Genomic DNA, 26,328 nt, shown 5'->3' with positions numbered 1-26,328 from the left:
CACAAGAATCTACTCCTGCAATTCTCAAAATATCAACCAGGAGCCAGAAGCTTTTGGCATGTCAGTTGAAAAATATGTAATGTAAATATATGTAAATATAAGCTTTTTCCTTGATTTTACTCTCCAGTGTTGGCATGGTTTTATTGTTTATACTGTAAAATTATACAAATGAGAGATCCGTGATTGTGTATTAATGTTGTATGTGTACGCTGATGATGATTTCTTTGTACATTACATTATTCATACTATTATTATTCTTGTCTTCCTCTTCCAATTGGTTCCTTATTAAATGTTTGTTAATGTTTTACCTATGTTTGTGTACAGTTTTGGTATAGATTCATGTCACTTAATTTCATTTAAATCACATTTGATACTGTCCATAAATGACGGCTGATTCTGGAACACCATCCAACAGTTTCTAATAGTAAAGTTTCAATTTCTGATCAATTGTCTTATATTTATACATATTCATTTATGATCTTTGTTAATATCATCTTGATCTGGGGCCCAGAGTTTGGTGATACACCCCTGGCTACATCCAGAAATAAACTCACAATAAACTGCAACACAGGAATGAAATGCTGAAAATTTACAAAAAAAACGGTGCATTCAGAGTGGGATTTCTGGAGAATGTTTGCAAATAAATGGCTGAAAATTGGTAAGCAGGTACTTATATTAGTGATTTATTTGATTATGCCAGATTGGGCCCCTCTGGGCATGCTAGAGGGCCCAGGTGCAGTAGGAGTTAAATTCTTTATAAATCAGGACAGAAAAAAACTAAACTTTGCAATGCAAACCAGGTGTATTATTTGCAAACACCTTTCAGTACAGTCATCATAGTTGGCATGCAGACCAGTAGTAATCTTTTCAAGTTTCAGGTCAAAGAAGGCCACAGGAAGCCAAAACCAGCCTCTAAAAGGTTAATTTCATGTGTTCATTTGTGAAAAATGAAAAATCATTTGTTCATTTTCTTTCTCATACACACTCACAGGTGCAACTGGTGTGTAATATGTAGCAATGATTTGAATCATTTACATTGCAAAATTCCATGTATAAATAGGTACAGTTGAAAGACAAATGTTTGAAGCCTTTGAAATTAGGTGCCATATACCAACATGGGACATTTTACTGTAACATTTTCCCTGAGAAAATAGTTTAATCAATTAAAGTTATTGATGGAAATAGCCTATTAACCTTAATATTTAATACGTTTGCTAACTTCACTGAAATTTCCTCCAACCAAAGCGTATTTTCTTTAGCTACCTTTTCTCTAGCTGCTGATCACTACTACAGAGTAGTAGTACTGCTATGAGTACTGCTATGCAGTACTGCTGCAGTTATATTACAGTTTTAGATGTCTTATGGCCTTCAAATAACACCTGTCACGCAGCCCTCCGAGCCTGTAGCCCTAGCCAACAAGCAAAACATTCCAGGTCTACACTCCACTTCCCAAAATCCCCAGGGAAGTCAGGTGGACCTCCACCCCAATCACCCAATCAGACAGTGTTCCTAAGATCAACTTCCCAGACTACTGATTGGGTTCACCTGCTCCTCATTTTATCTATAAGAGCATGTCTGATCTTCCCTCGTTACAACACTGCATTTAATGGGATTAAGGTCTGCACTCTGACATGAATTAATATCTATAGTTTTACAGTGAATTGTTGAGTTAAATACATATTAAACAAACAAACAACATGAATAACTGATTACATATTTTAGTGAATAAGTACTGAATTGCATTAATACTCAAATTTAGTGCAAATAAAACTTGAAAGTTAAAATAATACTCAATTTACTGCTTAATTTACTGCTTAGATACATTTGTAAATGTTTTGTAAAGTTTTGTATATGTACACATCAGTCAATCACACACTCTCACATCTACATTAGGCATACACCAGGTAGATTATGTTTTGTTTCATTATTTTGGCATCAACCCTCCCTGATGATTGTGCTCAGGTTGTATTGTGTGTTTTTAATTAAATAATATGTCCTGAGCCCTCTGATACTCACCTGTGTTGTGTTCTTCTGCTGGCTTATGCTATGGCCTGTGGTAAACCCTGCATTCCCGTTTTTACCATGTAACAGGGCTCTCAGTTCAAAATGTTCCCAAAGTTGTGTTTGGGTTCCAGCTACAGACTGTCCTACAGAAGGACACTGGAGACATGGAAGCAAAATACTGTCCCTTGCAAAATTAATAAATAAGTCATCAAAATTAACATAAAAAGATTAATCTACATTACAAATGATACTTTAACATTTTGTGCTGTCATATTTTATTTTTAAAGTTTATCCCAATGATTTCAAAGTAAGTAATATTGTATTTATTTAAGAAAATAATTTGTTACAAAAAAATTGGTAATCTGAAGAAAAGATGTGAAGATCAAAGAGACAATTAAGGAAATTAGAGACAAAGTTACAGATATGCTCAAGATAGGAAAAGGTTACATAATAATATCCAAGTGTTTTGTGTGGGAAAGGAAGCTGCATCACACCACCTAGACAGTGCCTAGACAAGGCTGTCTCAGAGAGGTCTTACTTGGAATTATGCTGCAATATTGAACCTTTCTTGGGGTTTACATCACAGACAGATGCCCTGACATTCTGCTGTAGAATTTCTTCATATAGCTTGGAAATCATTGGACTTGTTAGTGCCCAGCGAAGTCCAAGCCATTCAATTTCTGAGGTAGCAAAGCAACTCCATATTACATCCCCTCCATCATGCTTCATGCTTTCTACAGTACCTAGACATTACAACCTCGCCATTCTGCTCTCTACAGTACCTACATTATAACCATCATGCTTCACCGTTGGGATGCGCTATTGATATTTGGTAGCATGCAGTATTTTAGATGTACTGTCTCTGTCACGTTCACGGTCCGGAGCGTCTCCCGTTTCCCTGGCTTCCTGATCACTTCCGTGTTTTCTAGCGTCCGCCTGTTTCCATTGTTTCCCTGGCTCGTGTGTTATTTTGGTTCTTAGTCCTTAGCTTGGTTTTCCACACCCGTCATTGCTTTCACTTGTTCCTCGTTTCTAGTCTTGTTAAATTCAAGTATTTAAACCTTGTATCTGTGTCTCATGTGTGTTGGTCGTTGTCTATTTCTATGTCTACGCCATTTTCTGACTCTGGCTCGCTCACTTCTAGTTGCGCTATACTTATCTTCATCCAAAGTTGTTACTCACTCTGTTTACACTCACCTTTCTCTCTGTTCTACAGTTTCCGTTACCATCCCAGTTCCCGTTTGTCAAGTTTATTCTGTTCTCTTGTCCGCTGTATGTTATATTGGTGTTTTCGTCTACGCTGCTCTCCCCGTTAGTATTAGCTTGTGTGATTATGCTCTCTTTCCTCGTCAATGTTCTTCCGTCGCTTCGATTCTGCTTAGGTTTTTCCTCTCCTTTTCATACTCTAGTGTTGTCAGCGTTTCCTTTGCGTTCCAATTACCTTTTGTCCTTTGTCTTGGTTATTGTTTGTTTTTCTTATGCTGCCCAATTCTGTGTATTCCTCGCTAGTCCGAGTTTCATTCCTCATCATTGTTCTCCATTAGTGTTTATGCCCGTTTTGCCTAATTCTCTCCCTCAACCCGTTGACCTGTTTGTTCGTAGTTCTATTCTGTAGTACTAGTCTGTTTCTGTTATTAAACTTATTTATTCCATTCGATCCGTCCCGTTCCTTATGTCTTCCTGAGTTAGTTCTGTTCTTTCTCACGTCCAAGACGCCGACACTTAAGCGTGTTCGCCCTTCACCTCCCCAACGTCAGACAGGATAATAACCGCATTTTTTTCTAGATCCCAGGCATCAACAGCACAACCAAGGAATGCCAAGGCGAATGCCAACTTTCAGTTATATTTCTGTAATATAGATCAACAAAAATTAAAATGTAAAGGACAACTCAGAGAAACCTAGGAAAAAAATAAGAAAATAGTCTCTCAAAAATAGAAATGGAGAATCCTCTAAACACAACAAAACAATCATAAATCTAATAAAAACGAGATGGTGAAAAGATAAGTAAATGCAACATTTTTAATACACAGCAAACTATTTTGCAACACTGCAATGTTAATGTTCATTGGTATGTTTGATTCTAACCTGCTGTACTGTACTAGGATCTATTCTGAGTAAATGATAAAGCACTTTTGTAAGTCGCTCTGGATAAGACCGTTTGCGAATTGCCGTAAATGTTAATGCAACTCCACACAAAATATGTATTAAGTATATGATGCACAATGGCACACCAGACTGTCATCGATTTACATTCTATCCTATGACTTCTCTAGACATAATACTGTGAAGGACAAAAGTAAACATGTGAATATTGCTCCCCTAGTACTTTGGTGGTCTTTTGCAAGCATGAGATGGGAAGCGATGCTTTTCTATTGGAAGCCAGTGGTTTCCTACAGGAACATCATCCTCTGAACATCATTCTTGTCCCGTGTTTTTATGTCAGATTCATGAACACAAATGTTATCAAGAACAATGCTTTCATACAGCTGCCTAGCTACCCTTTAGATTGTGTTCACCGGTTTGAATCCTCAAACATGTGTACTTGTCTTTGTGGGCATCCACTAGAATAACAACTTGGTGAATTTCTTCCATTTGAAAATTGTGAACCAATAAAAATAACCAATAAATGTCCATTATGTCTTCCAGCACTGTTAGCAACTTCAGTAACTTCTTTTCTAAGATTAAACAAAATCAGGCCAAAATATTTTATTCATAACTGTTGATTCATCCTCAGGAAATATCTGGAATTTCCAATCCTTTCTCAAAGGCATCATTTTCTAAGAGGTTTATATACTTGTTCATCAATAACCATTAATGTTTAAGCCATCGCTTCACTAAAGATATAGCATTTTGTATTAATTAGTGTGACTTAGAAGTAGATTAGATAACATTTTAGAAGCCAATCATGCAAAATCTAAGGTAATTCTGTAGCCATTTCATTGTGTTCACATGGTTTGCACTATTGTGGGACTCTAAATGAACAGCAACAGAGTTTTAATATACTGTATGTTATGGGATGCAATAGTAGCTAATTGTGATGACCAGTATCTTCAAACATGAAATAAAACCACTTACTAAAAGTAAAATCCATTTAATTATTAGACTGTTACAGCATTAGTTTTTGCAGTATCACTTTCTTTTAACACATTTCATTATAAACTCATGACTACTTCAAAATAATTATTCAAAAATGCCATTTCCTGCTTTCACACTATACATTTTTTAAATTTATTATAACCAATTATAAAGTATTAATAATGGCATGTAGGTTATCTAACTCTGTATTTGGTTACAAAGAAGAGGCAGCAGGTCCCAAATGGTTAAAGCTTCTAATTAAATATTTGATTACACCTTGCTGGGTCCAGTCTCCAGATCTTTTATTAAGAACGGCTGCTTCTCTTTAAGTATTCTATAGAATTCATCTTTCATGTTTTGGCCTCCTGACCTAAGTGCTTGGATTAAGATCCTCATTTGCTCCTGTGGGGTTTTTTCAGTGTGTATTTTGTCGTACGTTTCATCAGTAATCATCTTTTTGCTTAGTAGACAGTCTGCTATCTCCATTACTGAGGTGACTCGACCGATGAGCTTGTCCATGTGTTTATCCACAAAGTGAACTTCTGAAACACAAAGACCCAAGTCATATTCATGTGTACGGATTAAACTTTATTCTAAAGACATCATAAGTCAAAACCCATTTACTAACATTATACTGGCCTGAAAACTAAATGTTCCTAACTTACATGGACTCAGCTTATTGCTCTGATTGTTGCCTGCAAATAATGATAAATATAGGCTGCAGACTAGAAAGTCTAGAGAAGACTAGTTTGCACATAGAAAATACTAGACAGTAATTTGTAACTTGGTAACAATTTTTAACTATCAGTTTGAGACTCAATAATGCTGAGACAGTAACCTGACAGTTACCGTCTCAGACAGTCCTAATTTATACCAAGTAGTTTGTTTATTTATTCCTGTAGTTTATTAAGAAGCATCATACCTGCTGGCGTTTTCTCTGCACTCTGACCTAGAGTGACACAGAGGACATCTTGGTGAATGTCTGAAACACTATGGGCTAGTTTCCCCAGACACAGATTAAGTCTACACATTTACCAAAAGAAGATCACTGCAACTTATCCCAAGTTTAAAATATCTGGGAAAACCAGCCCTATGTTTGTAGGCCAAGATAAAAAGAAAAAAAACAAAACCCTCAAGTATTGAATATGCGTGCTCCTTACAGCATGTCAACAGTTTTAATGTAACTGTAGTACCAAAACAAACAAAACACATACAAAGTTTAAAACTCTATAGATTTTAAAATTTACACTATTTACAGCTGGTGAAATTATTTTTCACCCAACAGCTGCCATTCCTATTAAGGATGACATGCAGGGACTTAAAAAAGGTTATTCAAAATCCAAATTAAATTTTAAAAAAAGCAGTAAACGCATACAGCATCCGCTAAACGTTACAGCAGTGGGCTTGAATATACAGTATACATACTGACCATATTTAAATAAATCTACCTTTTCTTGTATACTATAAAATATCTTGTACCAGTGCTAATTTTTCCATCTTTCACCAAAGCCTTGGGTTGGGATGCATCTGAGAAGTGTGACTTAACCTCCCCCAGTTATCCAATGACGCCTTTAACGCATTGTCTCACTAAGTACTACAAACTGGAGAATGTAAACCTTGTAAAAGAAATCCAACTTACATTTCTCCATTTTTTCACTTATCATAAAGACCTGATGTGGCTCCCACACCTCCATTCCATCTTCATCTAAAACACTCACTGTAATATCTTCAGCCTCAGAGAAGACCACAAAAGTGGGGTGATGGTTGGGGCCATAGTGACAGTCAAACTCTGCAAGCTTCAAAAGGAAATTAGCATTTGAAGAGAAGTTAACTGAAAACATGACACCACTGTAAACCTTTCAAGAAATCCATTTTGATCAGAGTGCTCAAGCTGTAGTTTACCTTTGGCTGGGGTTCATATGGATCACATGATGCTTTGTATTTTCTACCAGGAATCAGCTGGCATCTGGAGCTGGTTTCAAAATATGTACTGCCTTCATGCTTTTTCTGCACCTATATAACAAGTGTCAGGATGTTTGCCACTGGGGTACATAAAATTTCCTATTTACATAACGCACTAAAACTGATCGCCACAGTTACTTCCATGGTAGTCAATTCACTGATATTCACTAGGTGCAACTGCTTTTCATTACTAAGGAGGCTACCACCAGCAAGGGGGAGTCACTGTCACATATTGTTCATGACTACATTAACAAATACTGATTACCTCTTCAGCTGGTACGTTTCCTGGCAACAAGTGTATGTCCAGTTTATTCCTGATTTTCTCAATAGTCATTTCTTTATAGAAGAGCAACACTTGAGCACTGATGGGGCTGGAGTAATGGATCATGTTTTTGAGGAGGCCAAAGAGGGTGTGATCCTGAATTCTAATAATCACATGTGTGTTTGTCACTTTCAGTGGCTTTAAGGTCTCTACCTTATTAATAAAATTTGCCACAGTGAGTTCCATCTGATTTTCTTCTGTAAACAAGAGGAAAACATTACAGCCTATTCAGAGACAGTATCTAAACATGAATTGTCTTCAAGTAGTGGTTAAACTATCAGGCAGGAAAATTCCACCGAAGGGATGATTTTTCAACAAGCTGACAATTCAGAAATTATTTTTAACAATTTAAAAATCATTATCATTTTCCAACTTCAACGCACATGAACACTAAACCTACATAAAGGGTAAAAAACAGTTTTGTTCAGATCAGGCAAATGTGAAGAACACTGATAGCATTCAGCTGAATATACAACTCCAGCAATATTATTAATCTAAATACAGGTTGAGTATAGGAGAATAAAAATCTTAATAATAAATGCACCAAAAATAAAGATTTTTTTTGTACCATAGACTGTCTCACAGTGTGGCAGGTGTAGATGACTGACTGAACCTTCACAGCAGTCTATTTCATACAGGGGTCCTGCAGGCTGCATGTGACCCAAGCCATCCAAGAGATGGGTATCCCAGGAGACGATTCTGTACTGCACCTCCCCTTTCTCCTCCATCTCAAACACAATGTTGGTGATTTTACACTGGAACTGACCAGCATGAGGGCACAGAAAGCTGTAGGTCAGAAAACCCAGAATACAAACACATGTTGAATATCACAGCTAAACAGTTTGTGTTATGGTAAAAACTGTAATAAACAAATAGTACCTGTATGTAGACGTAGGCATGCCCTCTAAATGGATTTCTTTCATTTTAGGAATGAAAACTTTACTTTCTGTTGAGGCCTATTAAAGTGAATAACAGTAGATTAAAAAAGTACACTGGACTGGATTTTTCCATTTGCTGAACTCACATAAACTGAACTGTGAATGTATGTATATTTGTAACGCGGGATGGGAGGGTGTTGAGCGAACACACTTGCGAAGTGCTCCGTTTATACGAAACTAAAGTACTCTGGGAAGCCACAAGGGACGGATGGGATATAATCAAGTAATGCTTTTATTAACAAACATAGACTAACAATACCGACTAGAACCAAGGATGTACAATGATAAGAGGAACAGGCTAATAGGGTGAGGGCGAGACTTAGGCAACAAAGTATATACACACACAAAGAAAGACTTACTGAGAGCAACAATGATAAACACAACTATGAACACAAAGACTTGGACAAGCGGGGATAACAGAACCGGGCTACGTAAGATGAACAAACAACATTCGCAACGAAGATACAGGTAGCGGAACTAGACAAGTAAAGCAACATAGATCGCAAAGATATCTAAACAGAGCGCGTGGAGACAACATATATGTGAACGCAGGGTGAGGAATGAGAAGGGGGATTAAACTGGAGATAACTAAACACATATGCACGAGGATAAACGAGATCTAACTAAACGCAGAGGCGCGAGAATCTAGGACAAACGGATTCTGACCAAAAACACAATAAACGCGAGAGACAGAAACAAACAGAACCACATAGAGCGAGCCCAAACGAGAACTAACCAGAAACACCTTTTAAAAGCTAAACAGGACTGTACAAAATTATGAAAAAAAATATTTGGATGGCTTAGGTAGGATCAGATTCAAATAAGCATAATGACTTTATAGCATTTTAAATAATTCTCTAGGTTAAAATGGTGCATATATATTGTCTCTTCATCATAAGTTGATTATTTATGCTCATCTAACAACCTATAGCACTGCTAGCAATGTCAAGTTTTCGGTTTCTATAGCTCTGATAAGAAACTTATTACAAGTCATCAAATACCAAACGTTTCTCAATGTAGAGTTCTGGGAGAGTTGCCCTCTAACTTGCTTTGTTAAAAGTAATTCTTACATTTCCAGTGCCAGAGAGTTGCGTTGATGATGAGCAAGTGCCCATTCTAGAAGTCCCATTATCTTCAGAAATTTTCTCCGCTATGTGAAATGCAAAAGCAAACAAAATACACTAATATTAATAATTTTTTTCTAAGAGACAATTTGTTGCATTGTTCATCATCACCTGTTGGAATTAACAATTTAAAATGTTCATGTAGGTATATCTCAGCTGTTATCAAGGCCTTATCTAGATGTGTGAGATAGCCTCATGAACACCACCTTAATGGACAATTTTACCAACAGTCCTAACTGAGCACTATGGAGCACCATCTTTTGAAAAAATCAGATACATTTCTAGCGCTTTTTTGTCATTCAGACATACAAACTATTGGGGTATTTTGTCCCAAAAGTTTATAAGTTTTACAAGGCTCCCACAGCTCCTGTAGTACATATTCTGTTCTTGTAGGTAAAGGTGAAACTGCTTTAAAACTGACTTTAAAGTGCACATGATTGCTATTGATGTATCGTTGGCTGATTGGTGACTGATGAGTGACAATTATCAGTTAACTATACATTTTATGTACTTTGGTTTTTATTTAATGTAATTGTCCCCTCCTTGACACTTCTCAAAGTTACACCAACCATCAAGGAATGATCTGAGTCTCCTCTTCACTAGAAGGTCTGCGGGTGGGGGTTAAGTACCTGGCGCTGCTGCCCGGGAAAACTGAGCAGGCAGAATATGACAAGAGATGTGCCGCTCAGGCATTTGCTAATATGATGGATGCATACTTTGGGAGGGAATCTGCCATCTGGACGAGTACAAGTCTGCAGCATACGGAGTGCGGTGAGGGAGGTGAAGCGGCGCTACGGGAGGAAACTAGAGACACAGTTCCAGCAGAGTGTCTCTAGATCCCTGTGGCAGGGACTACGGATGATCACGGACTACAGGAGCCCACCCACCCAACTGATGAGTGTGGGTGTGTCTCTGGCAAACGAGCTAAACACATTCTCAAGTTTAAGTTCAAGTTTGGTTTATTTGTCACATACATAGTCATACACAATATAACTCGCAGTGAAATGGTTGAGAGTGCTCTGTCCAAACTGAGGAAAAAGAAAAACAGGGGTGCATAGAGATTCTTCGCTCGCTTCGAGGCTACATCTAGCAGTGCTAATGCTAACAGCGCTAGCGCTAACAATGCAAATGGTGCTATCGGCGCAGCCAATGGCACATGTGTAGAGCCCACCATAGAACAGCGTCCTCTCATCGTCACAGAGAGTGAAGTGAGGAGAGTGTTTAAAAGAGTGAATACCAGTACGACCAGACAGTATCTGCGGGAGAGTCATCAAAGCCTGCGCAGACGAGCTAGCCCCGGTATTCACCGACATCTTCAATCTCTCCCTGACGCTCGGTATCATCCCATCCAGCTTCAAGAGATCCACCATCATCCCCGTCCCAAAGAAACCTCGACCCTCCGGCCTCAATGACTGCCACCCTGTTGCCCTCACATCAGTCCTGATGAAGTGCTTTGAAAAGCTAGTCAGAGGCTTCATCACCTCTTCACTGCAAGCCTCCATGGACCCACTGCAGTTTGCATACCGCCACAGCCGCTCCACTGATGACGCAATTGCACATCTGCTCCACACCACACTGACCCACCTGGACAAAGGGAGGGGTAATTATGTTAAAATGCTGTTTGTCGACTACAGTTCAGCATTTAACACTATCATCCCCTCCCTACTCACTACTAAGTTGGAGGATCTAGGACTGCATACATCCCTGTGCGACTGGATCTCCGTCTTTCTAACAGGCAGACCACAATCAGTAGGGGTGGGCAACTGTGTCTCATCCACCCTCACCCTTAGCATTGGAGCTCCTCAGAGTTGTGTCCTAAGCCCCTTGCTCTACTCACTGTACGTCTACGACTGCGCAGCCACTTCTAGCTCCACTATCATTGTCAGGTTTGCTGACAATATCATGGGCCTGATCTCGGACAACGATGAGAGGGCCTACCGGGAGGAGATTAAACACCTGGAAAACTGGTGCCAGGGAAATAATCTCCTCCTAAATGTCAGCAAAACAAAGGAGCTGATTGTGCACTGCAGCAAGAAGCAGGAGCAGCACTACCAACCTGTGAGGATCAATGGAACCATGGTGGAGAGAGTAGACAGTTTCAGGTACCTTGGAGTTCACATCTTGCAGGACCTGTCCTGGTCCCGCCACACCAACTCCCTGGCAAAGAAGGCTCGTCAGCGTCTTTATCACCTCAGATGCCTAAGAGACTTCAGACTGCCCTCCGAGGTACTGCGGAACTTCTACACCTGCACTATCTAGAGCATCCTCACGGGGAACATCACAGTCTGGTTTGGGAACAGCACCAAGCAGGACAGACAAGCACTCCAGAGGGTGGTGCGTTCAGCAGGGCCCATCACTCATACGGAACTTCCTGACTTGCAGACCATCTATTACAAGTCATGCCAGACCAAGACCAGGAGGAATGTGAAGGACCCCACCCATCCCAACAATAGCCTCTTCTCTTTGTAGAAGAAAGGGAAACGCTTTCACTCCCTGAAGACCAATACAGAGAGACTGAAGAGGAGCTTCTTCCCACAGGCCCTCAGGGCAACTGATAAACTGTGGAGACCACCAACACCATGTGACTGTAAATCTGTAAATTTGTAAACTGGAATTGTACATGGTGTACGTACACATACATCCATATAAAACTTGACCCTCTACTCCCACCCTCTAATCCCAAAGGGTGCACATAGTTCCAGAGACCATGCACTCCTTCTCAAGATCTCCAAGACGGTGCAAGTGACATCTGGCACGCACCACTCCAGAATCTGCGTGTCCCCCCACAAGACCTCCAGGAAAGTGGAGGTGTCTAGCACCCGAGCCCATGGTAGTCAGTTGACCTAACATTCCCTGTATTCTTCCCATTAGTGTGTAAGTTCCCATGCCTGTTGTTTTTCTGTAATGGTTATTATAATGATTCCCTCCTTGACCCCTCCTCCTAAGCCCACATAGCCTCTCAACACATGGCTTTTATGTTTACATCATCTTGTCAGTGTGTGTGTATGTGTGTGTGTGTGTGTATGACTTCCCTCTTTAGCTTGCCCCCATCCTGTTAGTTACTCATTCGTATCACCAGTCCCTTGTCACAGCCCTTGTTTAGTTGTATATTTAAGTCCCTGTGTTGTCAGTAGTGTTTGTCTGTGTTTGACCCCATGCCATGCTTATAAAGAAGTATTTCCAGTTGTTCTGTTTGCAGTGTCATTTAGTTTAGTGTTGTTTGTCCTTGTTCATATTTTGTTTTATTTCTGTTTTAATAAAAGTCTTTTTTGTCAATGACGGAGACTTGCCTCAGCATCCTACTTCCTTGACAGATCTCAACATTACATTCAATTTGACAATATAAACTATAAATTACTTACACATCGGTATTGTTGTGTCTTAGTTCAGTAATATTTTTGTTACTGTATGAACCTGTATGAGGTACTAAAGTAAGCTTATTTAACTAAGATATACATATAAATTTATATATATATATATATATATATATATATATATATATATATATATATATACATACATACATACATACATACATACATACATTTGTTAGTGCTAAAATATTACATTAAACCCTATGGAAGATCAAAATTCCAAGCAGTAAATGTATGACCACTTCTACCTTGTTGACGTGGGGGTATATGACTCTGCCTCCCAGGATATAGCCCAGTTAAGAGACTGTGCCCCTTGCCAGCTTGCATTTGGTTGGGCTGGCTGTCAACTCTGTGTCAATGAATCTTTGAAGAACAATACCAACCGGCTGAATGTGCTTCAACCATGTTAAACTTCAAATATTTCAAATGACATCTGTCTGATTTGCTTGACAACTTCCTTTGGCCCCAGCCACTTTGCTAACAAGCAAGTATCTAACATGGGCAGGAGAACAAGTGCTTTGTCACTCAACATTAGCTCTCTGTCTCTTGCTGTTTTGTCATACCACTCTTTCTCACAATGATGGACCTTCTCATGTTCTCATGGACCTCCATCAAATTCATCATGTTTTCTTTCATGTTTAGCATGTGGCACAAGGACATTTGGTCTCTGATATGGATTTGTCTTTCCCATGCTTCCTTAAGAACATCCAGTGGTCAGCCGACTTTTCTTCCTTAAAGAAACTAACAGGTTCAAAACCTCACAGATGCATGAGACACCTCTTGGTTTTCAAAAACAAGTATGGGAGCCATGTGTTCTGATAATCACTTATTTCTGAAACAATCTATGTGAGCATACATTTCACTACTACCCATCATTTTGTGGTTGGTAGTAGTGATCCTGATTCCTATTTTGCATAATAAATCAGAAATCTCCTTGAATTGCTTGGATGTGAAGTTTGTACCCTGGTCTATAAATATTTCCCTTGGGATCCCCATCATGGAAATTACCTGTATTAAAGCATTAACAAGCTGAGGTGTCTTCACTTTTCTTGGGGGAAAGGTTTACGGATATCATGTCGCATAATCACAAATTACCAGGATATAGCAGTTTCTTCCCCTACTTCTTAGTAACAGCCCTAATATATCCATGGTATTTTGTGAGCATGGTACATCCACAATAGGTAGGTTTATCATGGTCACTCTGATTTTTTCTGTGGTGCTGTTAACTGGTATTCCGGACATGCGCTATAGAATTCCATTACATCAAGGTGTTGTGGCCAGTAAAACCGGTCTCCTCTTAGACTCATATATTACTTGAGAAGACGTGGCTGGTAGATTGGATCAATAGCAATATGTTTATTTATTGATTTTTCTCTAGAGGACCAGGCCTCGAGCAATTCCCGTTCTCTTCTCGATTTTAACTTTGTCATGATATTTACTGTGTTGAGGTCAAATTTGTGTCCCTCACGGTCTTTGTGAATGGACATGAGAGATAGCAGGTTGTGTCTTTTAATAGCCAGGTAGTGCTCTTGTATTCTAGTTGACAACCTCCTTCCTGTTTGTTCAGTGTAATTCTTTTCACAGTTGTTGCATTGAATTTTATATATTTATATTGACATTTTATATATGTCCTCTGACTTGTTTCCGCTTGTTTTTTCGGTTTGGACAAAATCTGTCTTAGAGTTGCTGTTTGTTTGTGAGCCACTACAATTCCATGTTGTAGTAGTAGTCTCACTGTCATTTCTGAAATGTCTTGAACATAAGGAATGGTGACTTGCCCGGTTGTCATCTCGTTATTTGGGTTGTTTGTGTTCTTTGTATGTATGCACCACCGAATGAAACTGCGTGGATCTCCATTTCTTGATCGACTTGAAGATTTGGTCGACTTGATTGTGTTTGATTACCACAAATGTGTCATCGATGTAGTGCACCCATAACCTGGGATTTATTTGTAGAAGTGCGATCTTCTCAAGTTTCTGCATTACCACTTTGTTGATTAGACAAGATATGGAAGATCCCATTGGTGATCCTTTGGGACCAATATCCCCCAAGAGGACCACTCACAACAGAAAGCATATGCAAGCTCCTCCAATTATGCCTAACCACCTACTTCAAATTTGACGGGGAAATCTATAGTGACCATTATTCTTTAGGCCTTTTATCACCGATTGAGGCCATTTGAGCTAACCCTTCAAACATGGTCAGGAACTGTTCTGTGGTGTTCACCATGCGGTGTATGTTGGTGTTTGTACTTCTTGCCACATTTATTCTCTCATTCTTTTGTTTATGCTTATAGCCTGAGAGTTTCATAGGCTCCATGTTTGCAATTTCCCTGCTAACTCTTCCCTCTCACTTTGTTTGCCTTTCACTTTGTTCCCACTTCTTGCACTTAAACAAACATAAACTCACTCATAGATCCATAGTTCATTCATACATACATAGTTCAAAATAAAATACTTTTAAACTTTTAAAGAAACTTTTAAAAAGTATGTAATCAAATGTAACAGCAAAAAGGAAAAGACAGTACAATGGTGATCATTAAAGTTGCACTATGTAAGATAGTTAAAGCATACTTTAGTGGAAGCTCTACCCAATGCTAGGTAAGGTTCCAAATGAAGAGTGTGTCAATGGTCAATTGGTTGTACTGGTATGCAAACTCTACTTGAAAATAACACTTAATCAAGATTAGACTAGAGGAATTCAGAGCTTTGAAGGAGGAACTGAAAGAGCAAAATGAATGACTGTTTATGAACTATTTATACTTTTATATATTACTGATGCCAATTCCTTGTAAAAGATTCAGTCTTTACGGAGCTTGTCTACTAGGTTAAACCTTAAATGTAACTGAACAGCTAACCCTTTGACCTTTAGTTATAACGAACCTTATAAACTTGATTATAAACTTGGTTATAACTTGATTACTTTAAATAGATTTGGGCAGACAAATACAGAAAATAAAAAAATATAAGTAACATTTATTTCAGGGGTTCTTAACCTTTTCCATTTCATGGCCCACCTGTTTATAAGTAGAAAGAATTATGGCCCACAAGAAAACAATACTCAGCTTTTCGTGTAAAATAGTTCTGCAGTAAAATAGTTTAGTGTAAAATAGCTTCTAATCAATAGGCCCAGTGGGAAAAAAGCAAAGGCACTTCATAAAAGGGGCCTGAATGAGCCCATGAAAGTGGGTGTCATGGTACGCTAGCACCCACCCAGAGGGACACATCCACTGACATACACATACACACACACACACACACACACACACACACACAAAATAACCACACCTACCTTGTCCATAATCCACCAATTATTGATCACCATCACCTGTGCCTTGGTTGTGTTTATTCATTTAAGTCCACAGCTTCCTACATCCAGACGTACACATTGCTATCAACTACAACGTATATTGATGTCATTGAGCGAGCTAGACTGCGCCAATCCTAGAGTTGAGTTTCATAATGCAGCTGCAGATATTTTATATGAGGCCAGTTTATTTACTCACATGAGAATATGGTGAGTATTATATTTTTGGGGGGTTTTAATTATTTGTTGAGGAGACTCCTCCTCCACCAGGAAGCTGCATCCACATATTCCATGGCAAGCAACAGCAAGCAAAAAATATCCAACTTTCTTCTCAAATAATGTTAATGATTCAAAAAACAAAGCAAAAGCATATATTCTCAAATGTGTTTGTCACATTATGGCCCTGCCCCCTTCTCAAACATCTAGATTTGTGTGTGTTCGTCTGTATTGCCACGCCCTCTTGTATCATCCACCTGTTCCGTGTTATGTGTAATCATCTTGGGTGTATATATGTCTTGTGTGTCAGTACGTGTACGTATGTTGGTGTTTGAGATGTACATAGCATTTGAGCTTTGTTGTATGTTTTGCATGTTTGTAAAAATAAAAGTGAGTTTCATCATGCCTCGTTCCCGCATCATGTTTATCCTCACATCGTCATAGAAAAACCAACCGCAGAAGGATGCCTGGGAAGGGAAAGAAGAAAGGGAAGAAGGGAAGCAAACGTGCTTCCACAGCTTATGCAGGGAAGCCCCCCCATGTTCTTGGGTACCCTCTGGACTCCCGCAATAGGGGAGCATGGCCCAGGTGTGTGTGGTTCAGGTGCAGAAGAAGGGGAGTCACATGAAATTACATCAGACTACCAGGACTGGTATAACGATTTCCATTCCTTGGAGTCAGATGATGTGGACTCCTACAATACCACTGAGAGACCGTCGCTCATCCTGGCCTCGCTCCATGGTTCTGCAGTGGAGGAGGGACCCACTGGATGGGTTGGGGGGATCCTGGGCAGGGTCCAGGGTCAGACTCCCCTGGGTCCTACGAAGACCAGCCTGACCAGAAGACCGGTACACAGAAGCGGACTCTGCTGGGTCCCATGGAGACCAGCCTGATCATGATGGCCGGTATTCAGAGGCGGACTCCACTGGGTCCTATTTGGATCTTGCAGAGGGCTACGTGGAGTATGGAGAGAAAAGGGGGTGCAGTGATGTCACTCTGGAGTCGGACAAGGGGTCCGATCACGAGGAGGACCTGTTGATGGAGGTGGAGGAGGTATCTAAGGGGAAACCTCCCCCTCCAAACGATGTCATGAGCTCAAAGGAAGATGAGCCCCCAGCACCCAAGGCTCTGCCCATACCAAGGAGCTCTGGAGCAAGCAAGCAGCCCCAGGTGACTGCCAGAGCACAGCTGCTGATGCCTAAGACTAGGGGAGGAAAAAAAGCAGCGGCACCGGGGACTGCCCCGCAAATAGGCAACACACCCGGGACGCTCTCCTACGCGCATGTGCCAGGGCCAGGACACTACGCGCGCTGGCCCGTGGCGGAATGCCTGGTACTCTGGCCTCGCTGTTTTGCATTGGTCTAGGGTCCGCAGCCCGTTAGGCTGGCATGCCCGGAGTCGTGCCCTTGAAGGGGAGGACTCTGTCACGTTATGGCCCTGCCCTCTACTCAAATGTCCTCTGTGTTGCCATGCCCTCTCATATCGTCCACCTATTCCATGTTATGTGTAATCATCTTGGGTGTATATATGTCTCCGGTGTTGTAATACGTGTATTGGTGTTTGAGATGTGCATCGCATTTGAGATTTGTTGTACGTTTTGCATCTTTGTCAAATTAAAAGTGTGTCTCATCGTGCCTCGTCCCCGGTTCCTGCTTATCCTTGCATCTTCACAATGTTACAGGGGACAAGGATGAAAAACAACAACAGTGTGTTATGAAGGATTTTGTTGAGTAGTGTAAGGAAAACTACCTACAACTCAAATGTCAGTAAGATGAAAGAACTGGCAATGAACTTTAAAAGGAGCATCTTACCACCACCATCCATCTCTATCAATTGAACAGAGGTAGAACTGGCATACAGAGGTAGAGCTTGTGGACTCTTACAGTGATACACTCCTTAAAAAGAGCCACCATAGTATTTTGTATTTAAGCATGAGTAGAAATGCCTTTTTAGTCTGGTGGAATTGATTGCCTATATTAAATAAATTAGTTTCTAATTACTCCAGGCCGGGAAATTGCACTCCCAACCACCGAGGTCAAGTCATCCGCACTTTAAATATAATGCTACACTCTAAAAAATGTCTATGAAATTAACAGTAAAATGTTGTAAAATCATGACATTTAAAAGTGTAAATAGAAACACAATGAAACAATGTGTAAATTACAATATACTATAGTAAAATACTAAACAAAACACAATTGTTAATTTTCAAGGAAGCATATGTTAAAAGAAGTATATTTATTTATAGTATCTACTGATTGCTGTAGTTTAAATAAAACCTGTTATACAAAGAGCAATACAATACTGTTAAAATTCCATCATGACAATGTTGAGTTTGAAATGTTAACACTTTCCTATTTATGTTCACTGTACAAAATAAAATAAGTGCAGGTGACTGCGGTGAACATGGACTATGTTGCTAATACTTATACAGATGAATGACTTATTTATGATTTATTATAAGGTCAATAAATATTAAGACATTAACAAATAAATTATTTTATCTGCCCATCACAGCATAGAAATTGAATGGAATTATAATTCCAGTGCATTATATTCCAGTTCTTTATATTTGCATCATATTAATTGTTAATCAGTTGCTAAAGAAAAAACGTTTTCTGTTTTTTCATTAGAAAATAATGTAATTTGGTCATGTTTATAGTGCTTTAAGACCATCTTTAAAATAATGATTTTCAGTGTAAAATTTCCATTCCCGCAAAAATAAAGGCATGTATTTTTATTTTTTAAATTATATGAGCTCTGAATCGTCAAATCACGGAACACTAGAGTTTGTTTCTGTTTGTTTCTGACTACTTTATTATTGCGGGAACAAGCGTTCTGGCGAAGTCGCCAGTGTACCCAAACTGCTCGCTAATGAAGACACAGAGAATCATCACATGTAGCACTGGCAAGTTAGCGATTCACATGGAGTTTAGAGAACTTCTCATTATTTTAATTCAAAATGTATTATTTTAATAACACTGTGATCATGTTAATTTAGCGAAATTGGCTGTTGGATTCACTGGTTCAAAATGTACGACAGTTTTAAAATGTACAATTTACAGATTGTTCTGTAAGGTTGTTTACTGTATTTTTACAGAATTATTTTGCCACCCACAGCTGCCAGGATTTTTTTCGTAAAAACAACCTTTTTTACAGTGTATGGTATTTCGTTGATTTCGGCAAACTAAACTTCCTAAACAAAAAAACCCCCAGAGCTTTGGTGTAGACACGCATTTGATGATGATGTAGCGTAGCGTACCAACGGAAGAAGGAAAAATTAAACGGATGAATCCAAAGTACTTTTGGTTATAGTTTTCTTTAGTTGGTCAAAATGCTAAGACAAACACAGCTACAAAAAAAATCCACAGGTAAGTTATCTTAGTGCGTTAAAATATTCGGGTCATCGGTAACATGTATCGAGCGAGAAGCGCAGAGTAAATTGAGTTTTATGGGACACCCTGTACGCCGTTTAATTTTCCAATTTATAAATGTACCCGCCATCCCCAATCCCCCCTCCCTTATGGTTTGGGCACAACCAAATTCTAGGAGTCCTCAAATAGGTCGATGTTGTCTGTTAGAATGGATACAAACATTAAATCAGACCATATACAAAGAGGTGCATGCGTTAGATGTTACTTTTATAACATGTGCACACATAATCAACGGTCCAATACTCAGTCGATATGATCATATATAATCACTTCATGACGTCTCACTCTGCGCTAGTCTTTTCTTGTAGCTTCGGCTCCAGATTTGAAACATTGCACTAGTGATAATCCCTTTTTTAGCTGGCAGTCAAGCCTTATGATAAAAACCTGAGAGACATATAGGAAACCATTTCACAAAGTGCTTATTAAGCACTTATTTAAATATGGTACTAATTGTGTTTAATGTAATTATACAATATCCAAACAAAGTGTCAGCAACGTGTACTTTCATGCAGCAGAGCACCTTCAGTCAATATAGGCCTGCACATATTTAAAAAGTAACCACATTTACACGTTTTTGTTTGTTTTAGTACTGTATGTTTTATGTTTGTTGTATTGCATTATTTGTTCATTTAATCAAGTAAACTACTTCCTTTACTTTAAATTCAGTAAAAGTATGTGTTTACGACAAAGCTGTTTAAAAATACGAAAGTCTGCGTTTCTCTCTAAAGACCGTTAGTTTGCGGTGAGCAGATGGCGCGGGTAACTTGACCCCGGTCGACTCTGGTCAAGAAAGCGATTTCCGAGTCTACTTTACCCCATGACCGAGACAACACTGAGTCCAAATGTCACTGAGACTGACACTGGACTCGAGTGCATCTGTATCAACAACTACAGAATCACAAAATGGAAGCATGCAAACAGTGGCTTGTTCCGATTTTTCTAATTATGTAGTTCTTGTCACAATTTTCCAATACACAATTTACACTTCATTTTTATTATTTTCTAGCTGTAGTATGTGGCCAGTGTAGCCTCCATTAAAACATTTTTCAAGCATCAGCTAATTTAAGTAATGCAATCTGTCAAAACATTCAATATACAGTTTTACATTTTTGCTGAAAAAAATCATGAAAGCGTTCTACAAATATGAATGTTCTGCTTATACTACAATTAAAACTGTAACTGCTCCTATTATCTCTGCATATAATTAACCTCTAAATGTCATTACCAGTGTAAATCTGAAAAGAAAATCCCTTACCCATGATTTGGAGTCCTTGTGGTGTTGCTCTGCAAATGATTTAGCTGGCAGGAGCTTTAGGTAAAGTAACTGCCTTTGAATCAGGAAGTTTATGCATTAAGACCAATGGGTTTCTAGATCCAGATAGATGCAGTTAGAGAATTTGGCTTTTCAGAACACAGTACTATTGTTTCCATAGATGTGCAGTATAAGGATACATCATATAAAAAGGGCATTTTCTTGTGTCAAAAAATGATGAGCACATGGAATATGGAGAAGTTCTCATTATTTTAATCTGTGTATCTTGTAATGTATATACGTAAAGCTGACTTTCATTCTTCAAGCCCGCAAAGTCCTGGCTGCTTGGAAGCTGAGATGAAAGTCAGAAGTAGTCATAGTAGCTTGCATTCAAGATAAATCTAAAATATAAAAGCATTCACATTGTATTCTATAAATAATTTTCTGTGTATGTGTTTTTTTTGCAGGCCAGACTCCTGAAACCAGTAGCTTTTTTGTTGGTGCCCACCTGCATTCTTGAAGTCACATCCACCCAGAAGTTAGTTCATCCTCAACCTTGTCCAACAGCTGCCAAAGCCCTAATATAGACTGGGTGGATACCTTTATGATCCCATGGGATAAGTTCCCAGAGGAACTGATGCAATCATTAGAGAGCAGAAAAAGACCTAGTGAACTCATGAGAAAGGAAATGGTCTGGATTATGCTATGTGAGATGATGCGAAAGAGTTCTTGCATAAATAAAAGGAACTCTACTGAAGTTGCCAAGAAGATGGTTGCACAATATCCTAGATTGATTGATCCTAGATGTGATTGGGCCTGGGTATCACTCTCTAGCCAAACAATTACAAAATAGGGTAGATAATATGAAGCGATCTACAACCCCAAAAATAAAAATGTGGTCTGAAAGCGAAACATCTGACCCACATGAATACTGTGTGTGTGAACATGAACAAAAAGTCCGTACAGACTGTAACAAAGTTTAAAGTGATCAGGAGAGAGCTGAGTGGTTGCTCTGAAGACATTAAAGAGATGCTGCTGCTTCTGCTGTCCTACATTGGTGAGAAGGTAGATGTGGTGTTCTGTTATATGGAAGACACATGCCTGGCAGGGGAAGTACAGATGTACCACATTCAGTTGACTCCCACCATTGCTGTGTGTGGTAAGTTAACTTTTTCTTGGTGTTTCTTTTATTCTCTCTTTTGAATTTTGGTTAACTGCAAGTACATCACCGCCCTTAAGCTTAGTCAAAGTGGCCTTAACTGGTACATTTATCTCCCCTACATCAACCCTGGAGTTTCTGCAGATCCAACATTTTTTACTTTCTTGAACTGGCACAAATCTAAAGTAGATCCAGCAGTCAATTGTGATTTAGGGAAGTTGTCATTTTACCTGTTTCATATTAAGTTTCTTTAAAATAGTTAAAGTTCAGGTTTTTTGTTGTTAATGACTATTATTTATACAGTCATCTGTTTATCTCCTATTTCCCAAGGTGTTGTTTCTCAGTAAACCCAGAGAAGGGCACTAAAGTGGAGAAGACAAACATCCTGTCTGCCTGTGGACCCTAGAAACCATACCTTAATTCAGGAACTTTCCGATCATGAATGGTATGATGCTTGAATATGGACTAAACTCAGTAAGATGTATGGCATGTGACATGCCTCACTCACTCAGTGTAAAAGTTTGGTTCAGGTCATCTGCTCAGTTCTTTAAGCTTATGGTACCCTCCTCACATATCTGAATAGTTTTGAAAATGCAGCATTTGCTATGCATTTTGGTCTCCTATCCACACAGTTTTCAGTGTTTTTATCTGCCTCACTAAAAGTGTGTGGGTGATTTAGACACACAAAAATAAATTTGTTGGATTTTTTTGTGTTTGGTTTTTGTCAATTTCCCACCATATGTTTTTCTATTTTTATTTATTTTGTGTCTCTTCCCCATGCTTTCTCTCCATCTTCCCCTAACCAGGGTCTTTTCAGTTCAGTGATAAGATAATCACTAATCTGTCACATGCTCTCAAGTCTAATGTTTGTGAAATTCTTGGCAAGGCAAGCTATTGTTTGATTTTTGTAAATCGTTCAGTACAATAACTATTAAGGTATGGCTAACTTTGCTTTTCAAATGTAAAATTTTTAATCTGTGTGTACTAGATCACATTTTTCACATTAATGGTAGAAATCCAACATCCGTATGAAGGCAATTTAAATGAAATCATCTAAGTTAGAAGTGCTCTCAGTCTGCATGTAGTGTACATAAATGTGTGCATAAAGTTTGTTTTTTTACTTAGTAATTATCTGAAGAGATGAGAAATCCTTAAACAGTTTTACAGGTTATATTTGAGACTGATATTAGAGTCTTAGAACAGGATTATGCCTTTGTAATAGATAGTATTAAACTAATTATATAGGCAATTCAAATGCAGTGTTTAGATGTTGCTTTCACTGAAACTCCTGTCATTAATACAGCAAAGGACAGTATATTATACAAAACCTTTTAGTAGAGTTAGCCACCCCCCCCCCCCTTATGGTTTGGGCACGACCAAATCCTAGGAGTCCTCAAGTAGGTTGATGTTGTCTGTTAAAATGGATACAAACATTAAATCAGACCATATACAAAGAGTTGCATGCATTAGATGTTACTTTTATAACTGCGCACATAATCATCGGTCCAATACTCAGTCGATATGATCGTATATAATCACTTCATGATGTCTCACTCTGCGCTAGTCTTTTCCTGTAGCTTTGGCTCCAGATTTGAAACATTGCACTAGTGATGATCCCTGTTTTAGCTGGCAGTCAAGTCTTATGATAAACCTGAGAAACATAGGAAACCATTTTGCAAAGTGCTTATTAAGATATTTAAATATATTACTGTGTTTAATGTAATTTTACAATATCCAATCAAAGTGTCAGCAACGTGTACTTTCATGCAGCAGAGCACCTTCATTCAATATAGGCCTGCACATATTTAAAAAGTAACCACATTTACACATTTTTAAGTGTTTTAGTACTGTATGTTTTATGTTTGTTGTATTGCATTATTTGCTCATTTAATCAAGTAAACTATACTTCTTGTACGTTAAATTCAGTAAAAGTACGTGTTTACAGCAAAGTCTTTTTTCTCGCACTGATCTCTATGGTAATTTTGTAGATTTTGGTCAGGAAGGGGGAGACACTCAGTGAGCCTTCACAGGAAATAGAGATGTGGAAGAGCAAATTTCAGCACTGTGGTTGTGTGACAGTTAGGTCGTTGGTACTGTGAGAAACCCACTGCTGACTTTTTCCACAGCAGACTCACTGATGAAGTGAGACCAAGCTCCTTTCAGTGTTCGGTAATCTACATTTATCTGTTTTGCTTTGCTGATGTTCATGCTGATGGACAGATGTTGTCATTGTACCATTCTGTTCGTAATGATGTCATCTCTGTAGTTCCATGACCATTTGTGATAAGGTCCTGTATTTCAGTACTGGAAAATCTCTCACTGCAGTATTCTAAAACAATGTTGGAAAAACATATTAAAAATCACATAAAATAATAATGTAAATGTTTATGGTTGATTGTAACTAATTGTAAGGTTAATGGGGCAAGATTCCATCATTCCATCAGCTACTGACCTCTCCGTTATGATTCAGAAGTAGATATACATACAGATGTGATGATAAACAATTTCAGAGTCAGATGTGCCACTCTGCTAATTAACCTTCTGAAGTTCAGACTTATTATTCAGTAAATCATTTGACAACATTATGCAGCAACTACTATGAATTATTCATTAAATACACTGAAAATTAAAGAAGACCTGTTATGTTACGGTCTTCCATTTCCATTATTTGTATAGTATTCTGTGCTCTTCACATATTTACTACTGTAGGATTAATAGGTACGTGAGACCATGCAAGCTATTAAAAAATATAAGCGGGGAGGACTCCGGTTTAAATTTGCTAAGCCGCACAGTTATATATTTGTAAAAGTCTGGTTAAAAATATTTGGAGAACTAGTTGACTTCAACAAATGTATAGATAATGAACAGAAGAAAAATGTGCAGGAAATATTGCTGAGTCAGCGCTAAGTAATCTGAATAATCTACATTTTGAACAAACAAACATAGAGCTGCAAAAAAAGGCTCTACATTATGTTAATCAACTTCCATTAAAAATAAATATTCAGGCCAATCCACAGAATTTGTTGGTGAACTGAGGGTGAATCTAAGACCATGTGTCATATGACCCTGAATAAAGTGTGATTCAAAAAACAATACCTCCATTAAGACAGTCATCAAAATGTGTAAGCAATAACTAATCACTCTAATATAATAATTCATTATAATCCTATAACCATAACACCAGTTTGATCCTCTAGAAGTATTAGATTTTTTTCCTCACGGCAGGTTGGGCCAGTGTTCACAATGAACTCTGGTTTATATCCAGTAAACTTACTTCATAGCAGGCTTGTTTCACATTGTATGTTGCGGTAGCAACTAAACTATTGTGTTAAGTTTTTTTAATGAAAAACCAAACTGGAAACTCCAAGTAAACAGATGTTAGGTAATAAACCTGTGTGCTGAAATACTCCCCAGGTGACTGATCAGCTATCATTTCTGGTTAATATTTTTAATATAATACACTGCAAAATGTCTCGGCAAGTGAACACATCTTAAATGTAGTCAATAAATTCATTTATTTCATTATGAGACTGCTGCAAGATTATTCTCACATCAGTGAATTTATTTCAAGATGTTTTTTTTTCTTTTTTTGTTGTGTAGTTTATATGGTGTAAAGCCGAATCCACTGGCAGAACATTTTGCTAATTTTAAGAAATTCTTAAAATTAGCAAACCTTTGTGCCAAAGTCTTTATTACGTCCCCCCCTTTTGTCTTTATTTGAAGATAAAGCTTTAAAAAGTAATCCAAAAGTAACAGAAAGTATCAGATTGTTACTTTAATTTAGTAATCATTTGGATTGTGTTACAGATACATTTATTAACAGGTAGTCAGTAATATGTAAGGGAATACATTTTTACAGTTACTCTCCCAACCCTGCTTATTCCTAACCCTAATCCAGGCTTTAGGGAGATCTGCAAGAACAAACTCTGACCAAAAGGCAGTGTTACAGTAGTACTATACAGCTGGAACAGATGGTGTACACACGGCAATGACTCGTGGTACATCTCAAGCAAAGCATGCAAAACAAAGAGAGGAATACCATTTCCTTTCATTGAACAGAACTGATTTATTGTCTATGGCAGCTCACTCAGTTCTCCTGTCTCTTCTATGCTCATCACAAGAGAGATCTGTTGATACTTCTTTTCAGTTAACATTATTTAC

At 38.4% G+C, this 26,328-nt stretch overlaps 1 protein-coding gene and 1 long non-coding RNA gene across 2 annotated transcripts; both read right to left on the bottom strand.

The window, feature by feature from the left end:
• Window positions 1-5,140: 5,140 nt before the first annotated feature.
• Window positions 5,141-7,942, bottom strand: LOC118241588 (apoptosis-associated speck-like protein containing a CARD). The gene is made up of 6 exons (XM_035527515.1): window positions 7,933-7,942; window positions 7,518-7,561; window positions 6,983-7,093; window positions 6,720-6,876; window positions 6,003-6,029; window positions 5,141-5,622 (listed from the first exon to the last, which is right to left on the bottom strand). Exons 2-6 carry the CDS (start codon window positions 7,548-7,550, stop codon window positions 5,351-5,353), a joined length of 600 nt encoding a protein of 199 aa, XP_035383408.1. The 5' UTR covers window positions 7,551-7,561; window positions 7,933-7,942; the 3' UTR covers window positions 5,141-5,350.
• Window positions 7,943-7,946: 4 nt separating this feature from the next.
• LOC118241589 lies at window positions 7,947-9,403 on the bottom strand. Its single transcript, XR_004776219.1, has 3 exons — window positions 9,373-9,403; window positions 8,244-8,320; window positions 7,947-8,150 (listed from the first exon to the last, which is right to left on the bottom strand). It is a non-coding gene; the product is annotated as an uncharacterized LOC118241589 (long non-coding RNA).
• Window positions 9,404-26,328: the final 16,925 nt, after the last annotated feature.

This window comes from Electrophorus electricus, chromosome 6 (genome assembly GCF_013358815.1).
Source record: "Electrophorus electricus isolate fEleEle1 chromosome 6, fEleEle1.pri, whole genome shotgun sequence".
NCBI lineage: Eukaryota > Metazoa > Chordata > Actinopteri > Gymnotiformes > Gymnotidae > Electrophorus > Electrophorus electricus.
The sequence above is the reverse complement of the archived record's forward strand: the minus strand, read 5'-3'. Positions and strand labels throughout refer to the sequence as shown.

Excerpts from the sequence above, each read along its gene's own strand:
- LOC118241588 (XM_035527515.1), bottom strand. The coding sequence starts at position 7,550 with ATGGAACTCACTGTGGCAAATTTTATTAATAAG. Across the intron at positions 7,094-7,517 it reads TGGCAAATTTTATTAATAAG|GTGCAGAAAAAGCATGAAGG; the intron begins GTAGAGACCTTA and ends CTTGTTATATAG. Across the intron at positions 6,030-6,719 it reads AAGTGAAAAAATGGAGAAAT|GTCAGAGTGCAGAGAAAACG; the intron begins GTAAGTTGGATT and ends GTGTCACTCTAG.